Source organism: Cervus elaphus, chromosome 20 (genome assembly GCF_910594005.1).
Source record: "Cervus elaphus chromosome 20, mCerEla1.1, whole genome shotgun sequence".
Classification (NCBI taxonomy): Eukaryota; Metazoa; Chordata; class Mammalia; order Artiodactyla; family Cervidae; genus Cervus; species Cervus elaphus.
Genome location: NC_057834.1, coordinates 33,323,476 through 33,340,688, shown reverse-complemented (window position 1 = coordinate 33,340,688; position 17,213 = coordinate 33,323,476). Strand labels below are relative to the sequence as shown.

The 17,213-nt window shown below is 49.0% G+C and overlaps 1 protein-coding gene across 2 annotated transcripts; it reads left to right on the top strand.

The window, feature by feature from the left end:
• Positions 1–1,828: 1,828 nt before the first annotated feature.
• Positions 1,829–13,152, top strand: DUSP23 (dual specificity phosphatase 23). 2 transcript variants are annotated; one of them, XM_043877349.1, is made up of 3 exons: positions 1,829–1,947; positions 2,042–2,310; positions 11,567–13,152. In XM_043877349.1, the coding sequence occupies exons 2-3, from the start codon at positions 2,044–2,046 to the stop codon at positions 11,798–11,800; spliced, it is 501 nt and encodes a 166-aa protein (XP_043733284.1). In that variant the 5' UTR covers positions 1,829–1,947; positions 2,042–2,043; the 3' UTR covers positions 11,801–13,152. The 2 variants fall into 2 exon arrangements, with proteins under 2 accessions (XP_043733284.1, XP_043733285.1); XM_043877350.1 differs by lacking the exon at positions 11,567–13,152 and adding an exon at positions 2,917–3,335.
• Positions 13,153–17,213: the final 4,061 nt, after the last annotated feature.

The following is a 17,213-nucleotide window of genomic DNA, read 5'->3' as shown; positions in this document are numbered from 1 at the left end:
GCATAAGGAGGTGGGCAGAGATGTGGAAATTTTTTCCCTAATGAGTGAGGGAGTGAAGAAAGGACAGAAAGGAAAAGGAATTAAGAAAAGTTCAGTCTGAAAGGAGCAAGTGCCTCTTGTCACTGAGGGAATGCAATCAGAAATGCTGAGCTAGGGGTTGACTGAAGTTGCTGGAAGGGGGGGAAGGGGTAACTGGTGGCAGAGAAAACACACCGGGATGGGCTAGAAAGCGTCGTGGCAAGTTGTGCAGGAAATGGAAGTGCAGACAGGAAGGACTTAATCAGGGCGGTGATTGTTCAGAAGAAAGGGAAAGGGTAGATCTGGAAGCTCCTGGAACCTGAGGAGAGTAGGTGGAGGCAATGCTTCAGTTGCCAGGATAAATGGTGAAGTGCACTTTCCACAGGGTCAGAGCAGGCTTTGATCTTTGGAGGAAGAAAAATTCCTTTTCATTTTGCTGGAACCAAGTGTGTGGTCAGGGATAGATAGGGACAGGGAGGGGCGCATGTCTTCATGGTACCCTGGGCTTGGAATGAGACAGACCTTGGCTTAACCAGCCCAGCTACTTACTAGCTGTCTGTGCTTAGCTAATTAGCCAACTTCCTTAAGCCTCATGTGCAGAAGGGATATAAAAATACCTTCCCCGTGTGGCTCTTCCAGAAAGCACCTGGCACAAGGCCTGGCACATAGGCAAATTCAGTAACGGTTAACAATTTTCATAATTACAATTAGTCTGATTACAAGAAGCACATTGTTCAAATGAGGATATGAAACATTCAGATCACAGTTAAGACACTGTGTTCAAATCTACTTCCCCACCTTCTATGAATGACACACAGAAGCTCTAGCCTCTCCAGGGAAGGGTGACTCACAGAACCTGGGACTTAGGAAATGTGAAGAGAAATTAAGGAATCCTGCAACTGTTTAAAATAAATAAATTAATTAATTAATTAATTAAAACAAAGAAATCCTGCAACTGTTTAACCCAGCTGAGGGGCATGAGGATGGTTATGCAAAGAGGCAGTAACCTTCTGTTTAACTTAAGAACACAATACTGTTTTGTTAAAGATTCTGGAGCCAGAGTGCTAGGCTTCAAATCCCCTGCCATCAGTTATCTCTTGGTCAAGTTCCTGAACCTCTCCAGAGCTTTAGTGTTCTCACCTGTAAAACAGAGTTAATTAGATTACCTACCTCATAAGATTATTGTGGCAATTACATCAGTTAATACATGTAAAGTACTTAGGATAATACTTGACACATAGTAAATGTTCAATTTGTTCATCCTTTTAAGTTGTTGTCTTTGTTGTTGTTGTTGTTATATAATTACTACCCCGGGTAAGATTTCAGGGGACCAGATGGCAGCAACAAGGTTGTGTGTTTGTTTTTAATAATTCCAGCAGCAGAAAAATGAGAAGAGTCCCCTGTACAACAGTGATTCTCCCTTACTTGACAAGTTCTAAAAGTCACTGATAATGACTTGTCAGAGTCACTGTAGAGGAGATTCCTCCCTTAAGGATGATGTAGATTTACCATCTCTTAAACTCTTGGGCATCCACTGCGACGAAAGTTATGACAGGGCCAGGCTCTTCGGCAGCAGGGGCAGATGGCCAGTGGCGCGATAACTCCCACCGACCGCCAGGGAGCAGCAGAGCTCGACCCGGGGTTGCTTCATCCACAGAAAACAATTCTGAATTCCTTCTAGGTTTTCCTTCTTAGCTGTTTCTGCAGCCCACCAATCTCCGTGCGCACCGCTGCAGTAATCCCGCCCATTATTGACAATCCAACCAATCAACGAGCGTCCTGCTTGGGGCCGGAACGGTCACTCAGAGCCGGGAGCTCGGCATTCTAGCCCCGCCCCTCAGGCGGCTTGGCCAATCCCCCGCGGCGGCGCAGGACGTCGCCCGGGATCTGTCCTAGAGACCACGTGGTCCCAGGAGGCGCCACTGCCTGGTAGGTGGAGGGTTACCCGGCCTGAAGGCGGGTGGGCGGAGCGGGACCCACCGACCTCGCACCCGGTGACTTGCTGTCCTGTGCCCTCTTCCAGCCATGGGCGTGCAGCCCCCCAACTTCTCGTGGGTGCTGCCCAGCCGGCTGGCGGGGCTGGCGCTGCCCCGGCTCCCCGCCCACTACCAGTTCCTGCTGGACCAAGGTGTACGGCATCTGGTGTCCCTGACGGAGCGCGGGCCCCCGCACAGCGACAGCTGTCCCGGCCTCACCCTGCACCGGCTGCGCATCCCAGACTTCTGCCCGCCGGGCCCAGAGCAGATCGACCGCTTCGTGAAGATCGTCGACGAGGCCAACGCCAGGGGAGAGGTCAGCGGGCGGGGTCAACGCGGGGAGGGAGGGGCTTGGGAGGAGTCCGCGGGGACACTCGGAGCTGCGGACGTCAGGGCCAGGATTAACTTCACTGGGTTCCAGGGGAAAGATTGGAGGAAGACGGTGGGGCCGGAAGACCATTGTAACTAGTATACCAGTACAGAAAGCCAAAGCGGTACGAGAGAGGAGTAAAAAGAGGGCCCAGCGGGAGAATTGGGTTTGAGGAGAGGCAACAAAGAACCACCTAACGTGAGTTGAGAAGGAGAAAGGATGGACAGACTTTCTCTGGAAAGAAAGGGAGAGATGGGCGTTGAAGTCAAGGGCTGTTGAGCAGACTCCAGAGCAAGGTTCTGTCCAAATGTAATGGAGCCTCTTTTAAAAAGGTAAACAAGCAGCAGGAGAAATTCGTCTTGATAGTATAATTTAACCCAGTAAGTCCCAAATATTCTTTCAACATATAAGCAATATAAAATAAATTCTTAACCAGATATTTTCACTCTTCAGTGCCCTACATCTTTAAAACTTGTCAGTATTTCACAAATGAGGGGCGGGAGAGTGTTGGGAGGGTGTCGCGCTCCACCCTACCCAGCTCCCCCTTCACAGGCGGTGGCCGTGCACTGTGCCCTGGGCTTTGGCCGCACTGGCACCATGCTGGCCTGTTACCTGGTGAAGGAGCGGGGCCTGGCTGCCGGAGATGCCATCGCTGAGATCCGGCGCCTTCGACCCGGCTCCATCGAGACCTATGAGCAAGAGAAGGCGGTCTTCCAGTTCTACCAGCGAACGAAATAAGGGGCCTCCATACCCTTCTGCCAGGCCCCCGCGGCCCTGATCTGTGCGTTAGATGAGGCCAGAGACGCAGAAGTGGACCAAGAGTGCTAAGCTCTCCATTACGCTGCTGACTCAAGGGACTGAGGAGCCCTTCCCTGCAGGCAGGTCCTGGTAGGAGGAATGGCTGGAGCTGCACTGATGTGGGGGGGGGGGCCCTTTGCTGCTGCCTCGAATAAATAACTTAAAGAACAGCTCGAATTGCATAGCACTTTACAGTTTACAGAGTGCTCCCACACATCCCTCTCAGGAGCCCTGTAATAAACAAAAGGCTGGCTTCCCTGGTAGCTCAGCTGGTAAAGAATCTGCCCGCAATGTGGGAGACCTGGGTTCAATACCTGGTTTGGGAAGATCCCCTGGGGAGGGCATGGCAACGTACTCTGGTATTCTTGCCTGGAGAATCCCCATGGACAGAAGAGCCTGGGGGGCTACAGTCCATGGGGCCGCGAAGAGTCAGACACGACTGAGTGACTGAGCACAGCCCAAAGGAAAAGCAGAAACTATCCCTGTTCTTTGGATGAGGTGGCCAAGACTCAGAAAGTGTGGGCCAGGACTGTAGCAGGCACTTTCAGCCTTTTAAAGATGCTGAAACTCTTAATGTATCTGCCTTCTGAAAATATTTGATGGTGAAAAGGAAACCAGTCCCTGGCAACCCAGGGTCTCTGGTGCTGGCAGGCCAGGAGGGCACCTGTGGACACCCCCCTTCAGTTCTGCCCACATGCCCCAAGTGCGTCACCCCTTTAGCCCTCTTAAGACAGAGAAGGCCTGGATGCTGTGTTCCCCGAGCATCACCATCTCTGTCTCCCTGGGCCTGGGCACCTCTCCCCAGCCTCAGGCTGCTCGGCTCACCTGTGACCCCCAGCCCATCCTGCTGCCCCACAATCTGAAGCTGAGGAGTGCCAGAACCCAGCCTCTCTGGGCAGAGGATATTAGATGATTAAATAAAGACATTCAGGGCTATGACCTTGGCCATGTTTCTGACATGTTACCTTCACTTCCCCCATTGAATCCCACCCTGCCAGCACCACCACCACCACACATGCGGCTTCGGGAGAGAGGATGAGTGGGATAGACCAGGCAGGTGAACACTTCTGCTTTAACTCTGGCCAGTTCCTATCTTCTCTTCTGGGATGGCAGACCAGGCTGACCAGGCTAGATCAGGTGGGGATTCATCATGAAATGTGTATTCAGTGTCTGTGAGCCAGGCTTTGTTAGAAGCTGGGACTCTCCAGCTGTAGAACACATAATTCACAGCCTCCTAGAGGAGGTGAGTTCAACAGAGTCCAACCACAGAGAATAGGTATTATGACGACACACATTCCATCCAGTGTGACATAGAGGAGGAGAGGGCTCCCCTGTAGAGCCCATTCTTTGTAGCCTAGCCACCACTAGCCCCAGGCCACCCACTCCTCACTGCACCTTCCTTCCACTGCTGCCCACTCAACTCTGCCCTCCTCCAACTCTTAGACAAAAGGAATATTCGCCAGTTCAGTTCAGTCACTCAGTCATGTCTGACTCTTTGTGACCCCATGGACTGCAGCACGCCAGGCCTCCCTGTCCATCACCAACTGCTGGAGCTTACTCAAATTCATGTCCATCAAGTTGGTGATGCCATCCAACCATCTCATCCTCTGTCATCCCCTTCTCCCACCTTCAATCTTTCCCAGCATCAGGGTCTTTTCTAATGAGTCAGTTCTTCACATCAGGTGGCCAAAATATTGGAGTTTCAGCTTCAGGATCAGTCCTTCCAATGAATATTCAGGACTGATTTCCTTTAGGATGGACTGGTTTGATCTCCTTGCTGTCCAAGGAACTCTCAAGAGTCTTCTCCAACACCACAGTTCAAAAGCATCAATCCAGCTCTTAGACAAAAGGAATATTTGCCAGAATCTGGCCAATCTAGGAGTGAGAGAAGCTGTAAAGTGCCCTAGCCATCTCCCCCCCCACCCCCCGCCTTTTCCTCTATGTGTCAAATCTAGGTAATCAGTTTCTTCATTCTGTTCCCTCGGCCCCCACCCAGCTTACTCAGGTGAGGGCATCTCTCGAAGAGAAGAACCCACAATTCCAAGCATTCAGGCCAAAACAGAGGAGTGAGAGATAGATGACAAGAAGCACTGAAGCCCTTACCCTCCTCTCATCAAAGTCTCCTCTTCCCTACCCTCCCCCAGCAGCATGGCCCATTCTATTTCCTGATGCAAATCAGAGCCTCTTCCAAAGGGGTATATTGAGGGTGTGTGTGTACATGAAGGTGGTACAGGGAAGGAATGGTATGAACAGCCCACTTCCTGGATCTGTTCCCCCCGATTACTGGGATTGGAGGAAAGCAGGGAGGCTTGAAGCTGCACTCCGGAGTTCCAACCTATGGAGGTCACACAATCACTGTTCATTCTTTCTGCCCCTCCGTTCCTATTTTACCTCATCCCCCCAGATCCTCTGCACTGCAAGAAAAGAATCTGTCCTTCCCTTCCTCCCAAGCCTCCTTAAAAGGAGAGAAAATTTTTCTAACCCCATTAAAGCCCTGTGTGCAGCCTCCATCCCCATAATTGAAGCAGGTCTCCTCTGCCTCAAGAGTTCCACAGGGAAATAAACATATAATTATGTGCTTAAGGAAATCAGCTTTTAAATAAGTAAGGGTTGACTTGAGATGAAAAACTCTGCCCTTCTCCTGTCTACCTTGGGAGGTGAGCCCGAGTCTCCCTTTGGGCTCATTCCCAACCCACCCCTCTGTATATGGCCACCAGTGAGGGACTGCCGGCTAGCCGTGACCCTTCCCCATCCTCCCCCACAGTGTGATAGCAGGTGAGCGGAACAAGCCACCTCCTTCGACAGAATCTCCGTGTCCATCAGACCAGGCTTGCTCAACTCCAGCACTGCTGACACGGGGTTGGGTGGCTCTTTGCTGTGCTCTGTGCGATAATTAGCAAGACCCCTGACATTTACCCTAGCTTCCCTGGTGGCTCAGACGGTAAAGCGTCTGCCTACAATGCGGGAGACCCGGGTTCGATCCCTGGGTCGGGAAGATCCTCTGGAGAAGGAAATGGCAACCCCGCTCCAGTACCCTTGTCTGGAAAGGGATCAAATCCCTGCCCTGGTCGGAGGAGCCTGGTAGGCTACAGTCCATGGGGTTGCAAAGAGTTGGACACGACTTAGCGACTTCACTTTCCTTTCCTGACATTTACCTATTAGATGCCAGAAGCATCCCCACCCACCCCTCCTGCACAAAAAAAAAAAAAAAATGTGACAACAGAAAAGTGTCCTCGGACATTACCAAATGCCCCCTGGGAGGACAGAGTTGGCGCAGTTGAGAACCACTGCATCAGACCAACAAGCAGCAGGAACAGGCTTTCACGTCCTGTGGGAGCAGAGGTGGGGACATGCATGGGGGTTTCTCCTGTAGATTCACACATCCTGATAGGGGAGAAAGGGCCAGTCAGACACCACTACACACCATTACTTTTTCAAGCAATGTTTGGCACCCGTCCCCAGTTCCTCCCGTCTTCCCAGGCTAGGTTTCCAAGAGGGTGATAGACACTAGTAACTTTCTACACTCAGGAGGGCTTTTTTCTCAATGAGTTGCTGGTGGGCGTAGCTTTAATGTCGGCTTCCACCCTCATGTTTTTAAAGTTTCACTCGTATTTATTTTGTGGCAGCTGATCTGAGTTCCCTGCTGAATGGAGGCTTTTCTGTGTGGAAAACTTACCCCCGTATCACTTGGGCTCCTCTTCGCCTCTTGGGGTCCTCTCCCAGGAAACAGTTCTGATGCAGAAGCAGCTGGAGTCAGGACAGGAGGAGCCCTTCTCTGAGACCTTTCCTCCCCAGCCTGGTTCTCCCAACTCTACTTCACCTGAGCACACCTGGACTGCGGCCTGCTAGCTCTCTGGGCTGCAAGTGCCATGACCTCCCACCGCAGAGACAGGCTTCCACCCTGTGTACTCACAGCAGCTACCCTCTCTTCCCTTGGAGCTGTGCTTCGTCATCACCCTTACAGCCATTCACAACATCACATAGGACAGCGCATCACTGGCTAGGAAATTGGGTCCTCATGTACACCCTCTCCCCCTGCCCCTCATGATCCCCTAGATCAGGTTTTCCCAGGGCAGGGATTTGATCCAAACCATAAGCCGTTTCTCAGAATGAGCTGCCAATCTTCACATCAAACCTGCTGTCTGTATCTTGCCATTCTTTCTAAAAAAGAGACTAATCTGGTCTCACAGGATTGCTTTGTCACAAAACAGTGTCAGTTACCACTAATGCATTTCACGCTTTGCTGTGACTATGCTTGCTTACATCATCATTCATGAAGCACCTACCACATAGCAGGTATCTTACATTCCACTGTTACCAGTTTATCCTTATAGTCACTCTGCAAGCCAGGTATTTTCCCCTTTGAACAGATGAAGGAACTGAGATTTAGAGACCACTAACTTGCCCAGCACCTCGTACTTGCATTAAAGGAGCTTCGCACACTTGTAGAAAAGGAGCTGGGATCAAACCCAAGTGGTAACTCCAGACTCACGATCCTTCCACCAGGCATCACACCTGCCAAGACCTCCCCCTGGTTCCAGTCACACAGGGGTCTATCTCCATGATCAGAACTTGACCTTGGGGGCCATCTTAGCACAGCCTCCAATGTCCACTCTCTTCATCCTCTTAGGAAGCCAAACAACAACCTCGTATCTGACACTGAAGCCAACAGCACCTGAGTTACAGGCTGCTGTTTAAAACGCAGCCCAAGCGTCAAAAGCCAAAATAGTAAAGCTGATTCCTTAGGGCGCTTCTGTCATATCCACTGTTGTCTAACTCAGAGCATGGGATGTCCTCACCCATCATGACAATCTTGAGGCATATGTGACTGGCGTCGAGCCCCCAAAAATGTCTTCTTATGTCTGAAGATTTATTAAACACCTTAACATCCTTTCTGGTTGTGTCGTTATTTGAGCCCTTGATGCAAGCCAGCTGTGAAAATTGCTTTATAGGCTTTATCTCATCCAGTCTTCAGAACAACCCTATGAACAGGGTTTTCTCATAATGACCAGTGCACAGATGAGTAAGCTGAGGCCCGGGAGTTTGAGTAACACACCCAAAGTCATGTAGCTAGAACAAGGTTCAAACTCGGGTTAGTCTAACATAAACTGCCTTCCCTGTCAGGAACAGAAAGAAGAGACTGTGCTGTAATTACGAATTACATAACAGCATCCTGGTTCCCCAGAACTGAGGCACTTGGCTCACAGGGCCATCGGTGGGGCCCTGAGGGCACATGGCCCCCCAACCCCCATTGCTGCCCCAGGCCTCGGCAGCATGGTTCTGACTTGGGAGTGTTGGGCCGCCAGCGCAGTCATCACCTCTAACAGGCTTCTGCCTCAAGCCTCCTGCACCATCAAAAATATAGTCCCTCGTTGATTTAGAAATGCGTTACATAAGCACTTCTTCCATTACTTTAACATTTTTCTCTGGCTATTACGGATTCCAGGCATACTCTTGAGAAGGCAGCATGCTTGTCCAAGCAAGCAGAAATTTAAGAAACACTTTGGTGCATGTCCACGCCTGAAGTTGATGACTTACTTGCAACCTTGATAACTGAGTCCTTTGTGCCAACAAATTGCTTAAATCGCTTCAACCACTCCCTCACCCTATTTTTCCCCTTTGCTTATTCTGTCACCATGGATATGTGATCATGAAACAGATTGGTGATGTCACCTCTGAGTTCTCATTATGTGGGATTCAGTACAGAACACAGTTCTGGGATTCCCACCCCCCACAAGATTTTATAGTAAACATACCACTGTTTCTTCTTTACCAGTGTATATTGAGCAGTGACTCTGCTTCAAACCCAAGGTGGGCCATATGAGAAGTAATAAAACATAGGTTTTATGTGCCCTTGGGGCCCCCCGACCCCACCCCAAGCAAATTCACTGATTGACATGTTTTCTGTAGGTACATTTGGTGATATCTAGGGCTGGATGCAACCTAGGGCCATGGAACAGAAATAAAGCAGCCGCACTGGAATCAATCCCACAGGCAGAACTGTGTCATTCTTGACCTTGAGCTTGACCTAGAAGGCTCTGAAAAATCCAGTCCCCTTTCTCCATCTCCTTCCTCACCTCTATCATTCCCCTCCCCCATAACCCTTGTTCTGTCTGTTCTATCTGTATTTTGGGGGGTTCCTAAGACTACTCTCGGGCTTCCTTGGTGTGAAGAACCCACCTGCCAAGGCAGGAGACATAAGAGATTCTGGTTTGGTCCCTGGGTTGGAGGATCCCCTGGAGGAGGGCATGGTAACCCACTTCAGTATTCTTGCCTGGAGAATGCCATCAACAGAGGAGCCTGGCGGGCTACAGTCCCTGGGGTCACAAGGACACAACTGAAGTGACTTAGCGCGCGCACACGTGAGACCACTGTTTTTGATGATTTGCTAGAGGGACTCACAGGAAAGCTGTCATCCGATCCACTATGGTTTACTGCAGTGAAAGGACACAAATCACAGCCTGCAAAGCGCACAGGCACGTGGGACAGAGTCCAGGAGAAACCAGGCCAGGGCTCCAGCGATGCCCTCTGAGTGGAGAGCGGCCTTCCCAGCGGCAGTGTGTGACAGCACAGAAGAAATACTGCCAACCAGGGTGCTTCACCGGGCCATGGCATCCAGGGTTTCTGTTGGGGGTCATCTGTGTATCATATAGGAAACATTTGCATAACTGACTTTAGCTGCTCAAATTGACACGGAGGCCCCAGAATCCTCGGGCACAAACATGGGCACTCCCCCTGTCACTTTCTTAGCATAGACTCTCTGGCCCAGCTCACGGCCTCAGCTGTACAGAGGTACTCTTTTCAGGCAGGATATTCCAAGAGTTCAGAGGTCATTTTATGGGAGCTGATGCAGAGGCAGTCCTGAAGACCTTTGGAATGTATGAGGTTGGGCCAACCCACGCCAGCTGAATTAACCTTTTTCTGCAAGTTGCCAGATGCTTTATGCTCTCTGCGTGACAGTCTGGGCACATGCTATTGCCTTTGCCTGAGATGATTCGTTCCCCAGCTCTGCCTAGCTCCCAACTTCTACCCCCACTGTGGGCCTCAGTGTAACATCATTTCCTGGGAAGTGGCATCCAACCACCCCCACATACACTCACACACATCCCCAGAGCATCTGTTCTACTTTGTGGCCCTTTGCTTACCTATAATGATTCACTCGGTTGTTTGATTTCTCTCTTTCCTACAAGAGTCTCAGGACCCTGCCCAAACCCCGTACCGTTCAGCATAATGCCTGCCACCTGGGTGGCTCAATAAGCATGTGGTGAGTGGTTAATTGACATGCCCCCACCCGCCTGGGTATCTGCACACAGATGCAGGAATGGGAAGAATATAATAAATTTAGGGGAATGTATAATCTACTGGGGGATACATGACATGTACACCCCTAAGTGTGCCTGCAAAGACGATTACCTGTAATTAGAAAAGATGCAATGTATAAACACATAGTGATTAAAGAGATAAGAGGAGTGTCTCTGGTAAAACTCACCCAGTTGAACCTTCAGTGCGATGCGGAGGGTGTGGTCAGATAGCATAGAGGGATATACAAATGTTGGATGTTATTAAAAATTCAAATGTTATGTATCAGGTAATGAGTCCATACATGGGGGCTTAGAGAGAGATGGACAAGATGAATGGGTGACAGTGAGGGACAGGGAAAGATGTAGGGTCACTTGGCATAGATGAGGCAAAACCTCCTCTGGTAGCAGGAAACACATGGTTAGACTAAGACAGTAAAAGGGCAGCAGAACCTCCCACCAAAGGGATAGGATCATACCTGGTCCACAGCGTGAAGTCACCACGGCTTCTGAGCAGAGGACACGTCACTAGGTTCGCGTCTTCTTAGGTTACACAGTGACAGAATGGCCCCATGGCTTAGCAGCAGTACAGTGCTCTATGATTTCACACCGCCAGTGACAGACAAGGCCTCACAGCTGCTGATTTTTAAGACTTTTCAGAAGAGAAGAGTTAAGTAAGAACCTTCCCCTGCTTGCTGGAAGTTAATGACTTTAATGCTTTGCAAAAGAAAGTAAAAGGGTTGTTAAGTCAGAGTGCTCACCCTCTGGGCTTGCAGGTCATGCTTTTTTAATGCTTTCCAAATGGGAAAGGATCTCGGGTGTGTGTCATCCTACATGCTAGAAAAGTGGGCCTTTCCGACGGCACACCCACTGCTCTGGCGGATCCACTGGAGTCTCACTTCACATCTTGAGCTATTAGGCCCACAGCGGAGGTGACCCCTGGTGCTGCATTCAGCCCGCCGCCTGTATTTCTCTCCCTACTGTCCCAAAGCCAAGGGGTACCCTGTGAGTTCATCTTCCCACCTCATTTGCACCCTGCTCCCCAGCCCTCTCTCCCGTTACACCCATCAGCTTAACTTTGAACTTGTCTTCTTTTCTCCCAATAGTGGTCAATCTGTCCAATACAGAGGAGCCAAACAGACCAGATGGCATATTCTCCTGGAAATAAAGGGCATGCTCTGTGCCAAGGAGTGGCAGTGCCAGGGACACCAAAGACAGCTCCCGCCACAGGAACATGCAGGATCCTCAGACGCGTGGAGGCTGCTACAAACGCCAGACCACCCTGGGTCCCAGGGCTGTCCTGGCGGGCACTCGCCAGCTGGAAACCCAGAGAAGAATAAACCTTGGAGAGTAACATGCCGAGTTCACCTGAAAATCCAGCCTCTTCACTTTTATATGTATATTCGAGGCAAAGTCTGCATGTGGGTCACCTAGAAACATGTTTGAGGCTATTCATTTATTCATTAACTCAGTACAAATTTATTGAGTACTTTCCATGTGCCAGGCACACTTGTAGGGGCTCAAAGAAAGCATGAACAAAACACAAACATCTTCACCCTCCTGAAGTGTGCACGCAGCATTGTTTAAACACGCAAAAGCTGAAAACAATATAAAAAATACATTGTTAGGAGACTAGATAAACACCAAACAAGCTAGATATACAGGAATCAGCATAGATTTATCTGAGAAACAATGTGTGCATAGGAAATAAAACTGCAGGAGTATTAGGTACAGAATACCACTCGTGTATGTAAAAAATAAATAATACTATACATTGTTTATGGATACGTACATATGTTATGCAAATTTATGGTTTGGATATCCGCCAAACTCAGAATCTTAACTGCCTCCGGAAGGCAGGGGGGGTGAAAGAATAGGAGAATTCCAAGTGTAACTGGAATGTTTTGTTTCTTCAAAAGAAAACATCTGAAGCAAACATACAGGTTAAAATGTTAGCGCTGTATATTTTGGATATTAAGCATACAGATGTTTCTTTTAGGAACCTAGGTGCTTGTTTGGTTTTAGTTCAAGACGGAGAAGTTTTTGTTTCGTACTGCTTTCAAATTTTAGAAAAGATTCGGAAGAGAGGAGGATTAAGATCACATCTCCCAGCGACCCAGAGGCTGGAGCTTGCTCTAAACGCGTCTCTGGGGTACCATCTTCAACAATGACTGCTGGCCCAGCGGACCACAAACTATTAATAGCGGCGAGAAAAGCGGAGTCCACAACAGCTGTGGCGCGGCCGCCACGAGTTACAGGGAGCCGCACGGCGCCCCCTGGAGGCCTGAGCGAGCTCGGCAGCGCGGTAGTGAGAATGAGCTCGGAACGTCCCCGCCGCGGTGGGAGAGGAAACTCTTCAACCGCTTTGAAGAGCAATCCGGCAGTATCTAGTAAAGTTGCAGAGATTACTCAGAAATTCCGATTTTAAGGTTTTACCTTAGAGAAACGCTCAAGTATGTGAACAAGGAGATGTGTTCGGATGTTCTTTGCAGCCTTGTTTATAATGGCCAAAAATTGAAAATGGCACCTAATTGATCATTAGGAGAAGAAATCAAGTTAGACATATGTATCCAATGAAATACTATGCCTTCGCAGAAACGACAGCCAGAACCACCTGTTTCAGTATGGATCCCTCTCAGAAACCATGCTGAAGAACTGGGTGAGTTGCAGAATCTTCCCACAATAAAACCCTCCCACAATACCTGCAAACTAAGTATTGTTGATGGATACAAACGCATGTAAGGAAAGTAAAAAAAAAAAAAAAAAAGGCGGGTTGGGGGTGGATGATAAACACCAAATTTAGAAGTTACTTCTAGGAAAGAAGAGAAGCTAGAATTAGGAAGGAGTCCAGGGGTGCGGTGTCTTCAGCTAATGCCGAACTACTTTATTCCTTTAAGAAAGACAAAAATCTGAAGCAAATAAGACAGCATTTTAGATTAAATAGAGCTGGGTGGTGAGTACTCAGATAATTTTATATCATTACACAGTATGGAGGGGGGAGCAGAGGTGGGGGTGGGGGTGGGGGCAGAGGCTCGGGGGCAAAAGGAGCAGCAGATGAAGGTTGTGAGGAGAGAGGCTCTGGGGTCCTTCACAGACCTGAAGGATGATCCACAGCAAAGGAAGAGAAGCAGCTGGCTTCACATGAAGCTAGAGAGAGACAGGGCTCCCCCTTCTGGGCTTTACAAAACGGGGTATGTTTCATTCTGGTGCAATGGAGAGACATTGGAAGTTTTAAGTCAGGGAGTGTTTACAGTGGGTTTGTTTATATTCCGTGTTAAGTCAGGTCTTTCTTCCCTGTGTGAAATGCCTGGGAGGGCAAGAGCAGAGATGCGGAAAAGAACCAAGAGGCTTTCCCAGTGATGGAGGCAAAAGATATCAGGAATTCCATTATAGGTAGCAGTAAAGATGGGGAGAATGAGGTGGATTTGAGACATAATTTGGAAAGGAACCTATAGAACTGGATAATAGATTAGCGGTAAGATATGCCTTGAAGTTTCTGAGTGGTGATGCTTACTGAGATGAGAAAACATGGGGAGGAGGATGGGAACAGTGGAAGGGTAATTTGTTTCCAGCAAGAAGAGGCACAAAGGGTTTTCTTTTGGATATGCAAAGTTTGAGATATTTGTGAACCACCCCAGTGGAGGAGGAGAAACTACAGTTGTATATTTAGGGTCAGAGTCCACCAGAGAGGTCAGATCAGGTCAGGACATATAAATTTGGGGTTGCCTTACACTATTTAATGCTGTGGGACCAGGGAAACAGCGTAAACAGAGAAGAGAGGGGATCCCAGGACTGAGCTCTGAGGACCCCTACATTCAGTGTCAGGGAGAAGAGAAGGGTCCAGTAAACAGACTAAGAAGGAGTAGCCAGAGAAGTAGGAGACGATCAGACGAGGGGGTGTGATGGATGTCAAGGAGAAGCGTTGCAGGAGGGAAGCAGCCCAACTGCTGGAAACGCTGCTGAGGAGCCAGGCGATCAGGGGGCAGATCTTTGGGGCTGGACACAGAGGAGCCACCGTGAGTGACGAAAGCGGGTCAGCGGGATGGTGGGGGCTGAAGTCAGATCATCCGAGAGCAAGAACTGGGGAGGGATTGCAGCCGAGGAGACGGGGCGTGTGGGCGACTCCTCTGAGAAACTGGCAGCAAAGGGAGGAGACGCCTGGGTGGAAGCCGAAAGGGGTGAGGAAGGCAGAGGGCGAGGTTTGCTGGTTTGAGATGGGGCTGGTGCACGACCACGTGCAGATGAAAGGAACCCAGTGGAGAGAGAAACTGATGGAGGGAGGAATGGAGGGCTGAATGCAGCAGGAGAGGAAGGAGTGAGACCTGAGGCGCACGGTGGATGCAGCTGAGCCGGGACTGGAGCTCTGGTCTGTTTGACTCAAATGCCATGCTCGTTCCCAGACACCTCGTTGCCACTTTTTCGTTTTTATTTGCTCACGGGCGTCCAACTCCAGGGTCCAGTGCACCCAAGCCCCTACCACCTTCTCTAAATACACACATCTCCCGTCTTCCCATTATGCAGGAACAGGAGAAAATAAGCAAAGTGAAGAAAATGAAATCTGACCTATTTTATGCATTCTGTAGAAATGCATGAAATAGATTATGTTTGACAGTGGTAAACAAAAAACCTCAAAAAATCCTATTTATTGCTTTAATTACATATGCTTTTCTTCCTCAGTCTCCAGAGAAGATTGTGTCTCCATCCATTTCCACTCACTTCTATGAAACCATTCCCTAATTTCTAAGGCTGCTTTTGGTGACCACAGGCTTCTAGGCTGCCCTATCTGAAGCACAACTGAGAAAAACGTTAATATATTACTTAGGGGGGAAAAAAAATGCAAGGAAGAATGTAATGAGTATGTATACTATCAAAAGTAAGGAAACTGAGGTGGGGTGTAGTTGTGATTCAAAGAAACATAGATTAAATAGGACCCCTCCCCCTTCAAAGAAACTGATGATCTCTCATTGCCAGAAAGGAAGGAATAGAGGTGCTGAATTATTCGGATACTAGGCTACGTCAGAGACAACCAAGCACATTAGGTAGGGAAATCTCAGACTTCCCTGGCAGTCTAGTGGTTGAGAAAGTAAGAAAGCGCAAGTCACTCTGTTGTGTCCAACTCTTTGCGACCCCATGGACTGTACAGTCCATGGGATTCTCCAGGCCAGAACACTGGAGTAGGTAGCCTTTCCCTTCTCCAGGGGCTCTTCCCCACCCAGGAATAGAACTGGGGTCTCCTGCATTGCAAGTGGATTCTTTATCAACTGAGCTATCAGGGAATGGTTAAGACTCTGCATTTCCACTGCAGGGGGCAGGTTTGATCCCTGGTTGGGAGAACCAAGATACTACATACCGTGTGGTGTGGCCAAAGCAAAGAAAACAAAACCCTCAACAACGGAGCCAAAAACAAGCAAATAAAAACACGCAAGGTGGGAACATCTTACCCTAAGACCCACTTATTTAAGAGTAAGAGAATCGAGGGGTGGGTGAGAGGACCTGAAGAGGGTCAAATAGGGTGGCAATGCAGCAGCCTCCTGCTGGGTGCTACTGGGTGTGAGTAGGACCCACAGGAGGGGGCCTCTGCTGAATCTCAGCCTCCACCCCACACAGATTTGTTGATCCAGGCACTGAAAGCACAGCCCAGAAGAAGACAAATGTGGCCGGGAACCTCTGAGGGCTTGCAGTCCTTTGCGGGGAATGCATACAAGAGGTGATTACAATGCCAGGTAGGTGTGCGAAATGCTGAGACATGTATGGACCCTGAAGCTGAGACATGTGCATGCCCCAAAGCCTGGTCAGGAAAGAGCTTCCATGAAGTGAAGTACAAGTGTTAGTCACTCAGTCGTGTCCGACTCTGTGCGACCCCGTGGACTATAGCCTGCCAGGCTGCTCTGTTCATGGGATTTCCCAGGCAAGAATACTGGAATGGGTGACACTTTCCTTCTCCAGGGGATCATGCCGACCCAGGAATTGGAGATACAAGTGTAGACCCCAATTTCAGGTGGAGAGATGTGTGTACAAGATATTGTGTGAGCCAAAGCATAATCCTCTCCACAGTATTAGAAATCAATATCATTATCACCTTGTTAGAGAGTTAAAATCTGAGATTAAGCCACCCCTCCCACCCCCATCTTCCACTTAGTAAGCAGCAGAACCAGAATTAGAACCCAACTCTTTGACTCCAGAACTTCTAAAAATTATACTTTGCTGTATTATGAAACTCTTACTATGCTAGGCCTGGAGACACAAAGATAAATTAGACTTGGCTCTTGGCTTTAGGGAGATCAAAAACTGGAATTAGAAAAAGACAATAAAACAAATTGATGAACTAAGATAATGGAGGCATGAAAAAATGCTTTAAAAAACACAAAGACTATATTGAATATATGCCTGTCTCCTCCTGAGCTCCTGAAGGCAGGGGTGGACAGGGCATTGAGCAAGACCTAAAAAATAAAAAATAAAGCTTCCTGGATGGGTGGATAAATAGAGAATGATCTTTTGATATTAATAAAGACGCTCTCGTTAAGGCAGTTGTCTATGTAACCACAAGGGGTCGCTGCAGGCCTGATACAAAGTTTCCCATTGACCCGTCCAGGCTCATTCTCCAGGTCTCTAGGAGGAAAGGGAAAGAGGGTGGTGATCAGATGCCTCAGTGTTGTCTGCCCCCTGCAGGCCAGGCCCAGAGTCTCATTCCCAGTCTAGCTCCATCTTCACTGGACTCCTGGTCTTTACAGCTCCTGCCCTCTTTCTAAACTA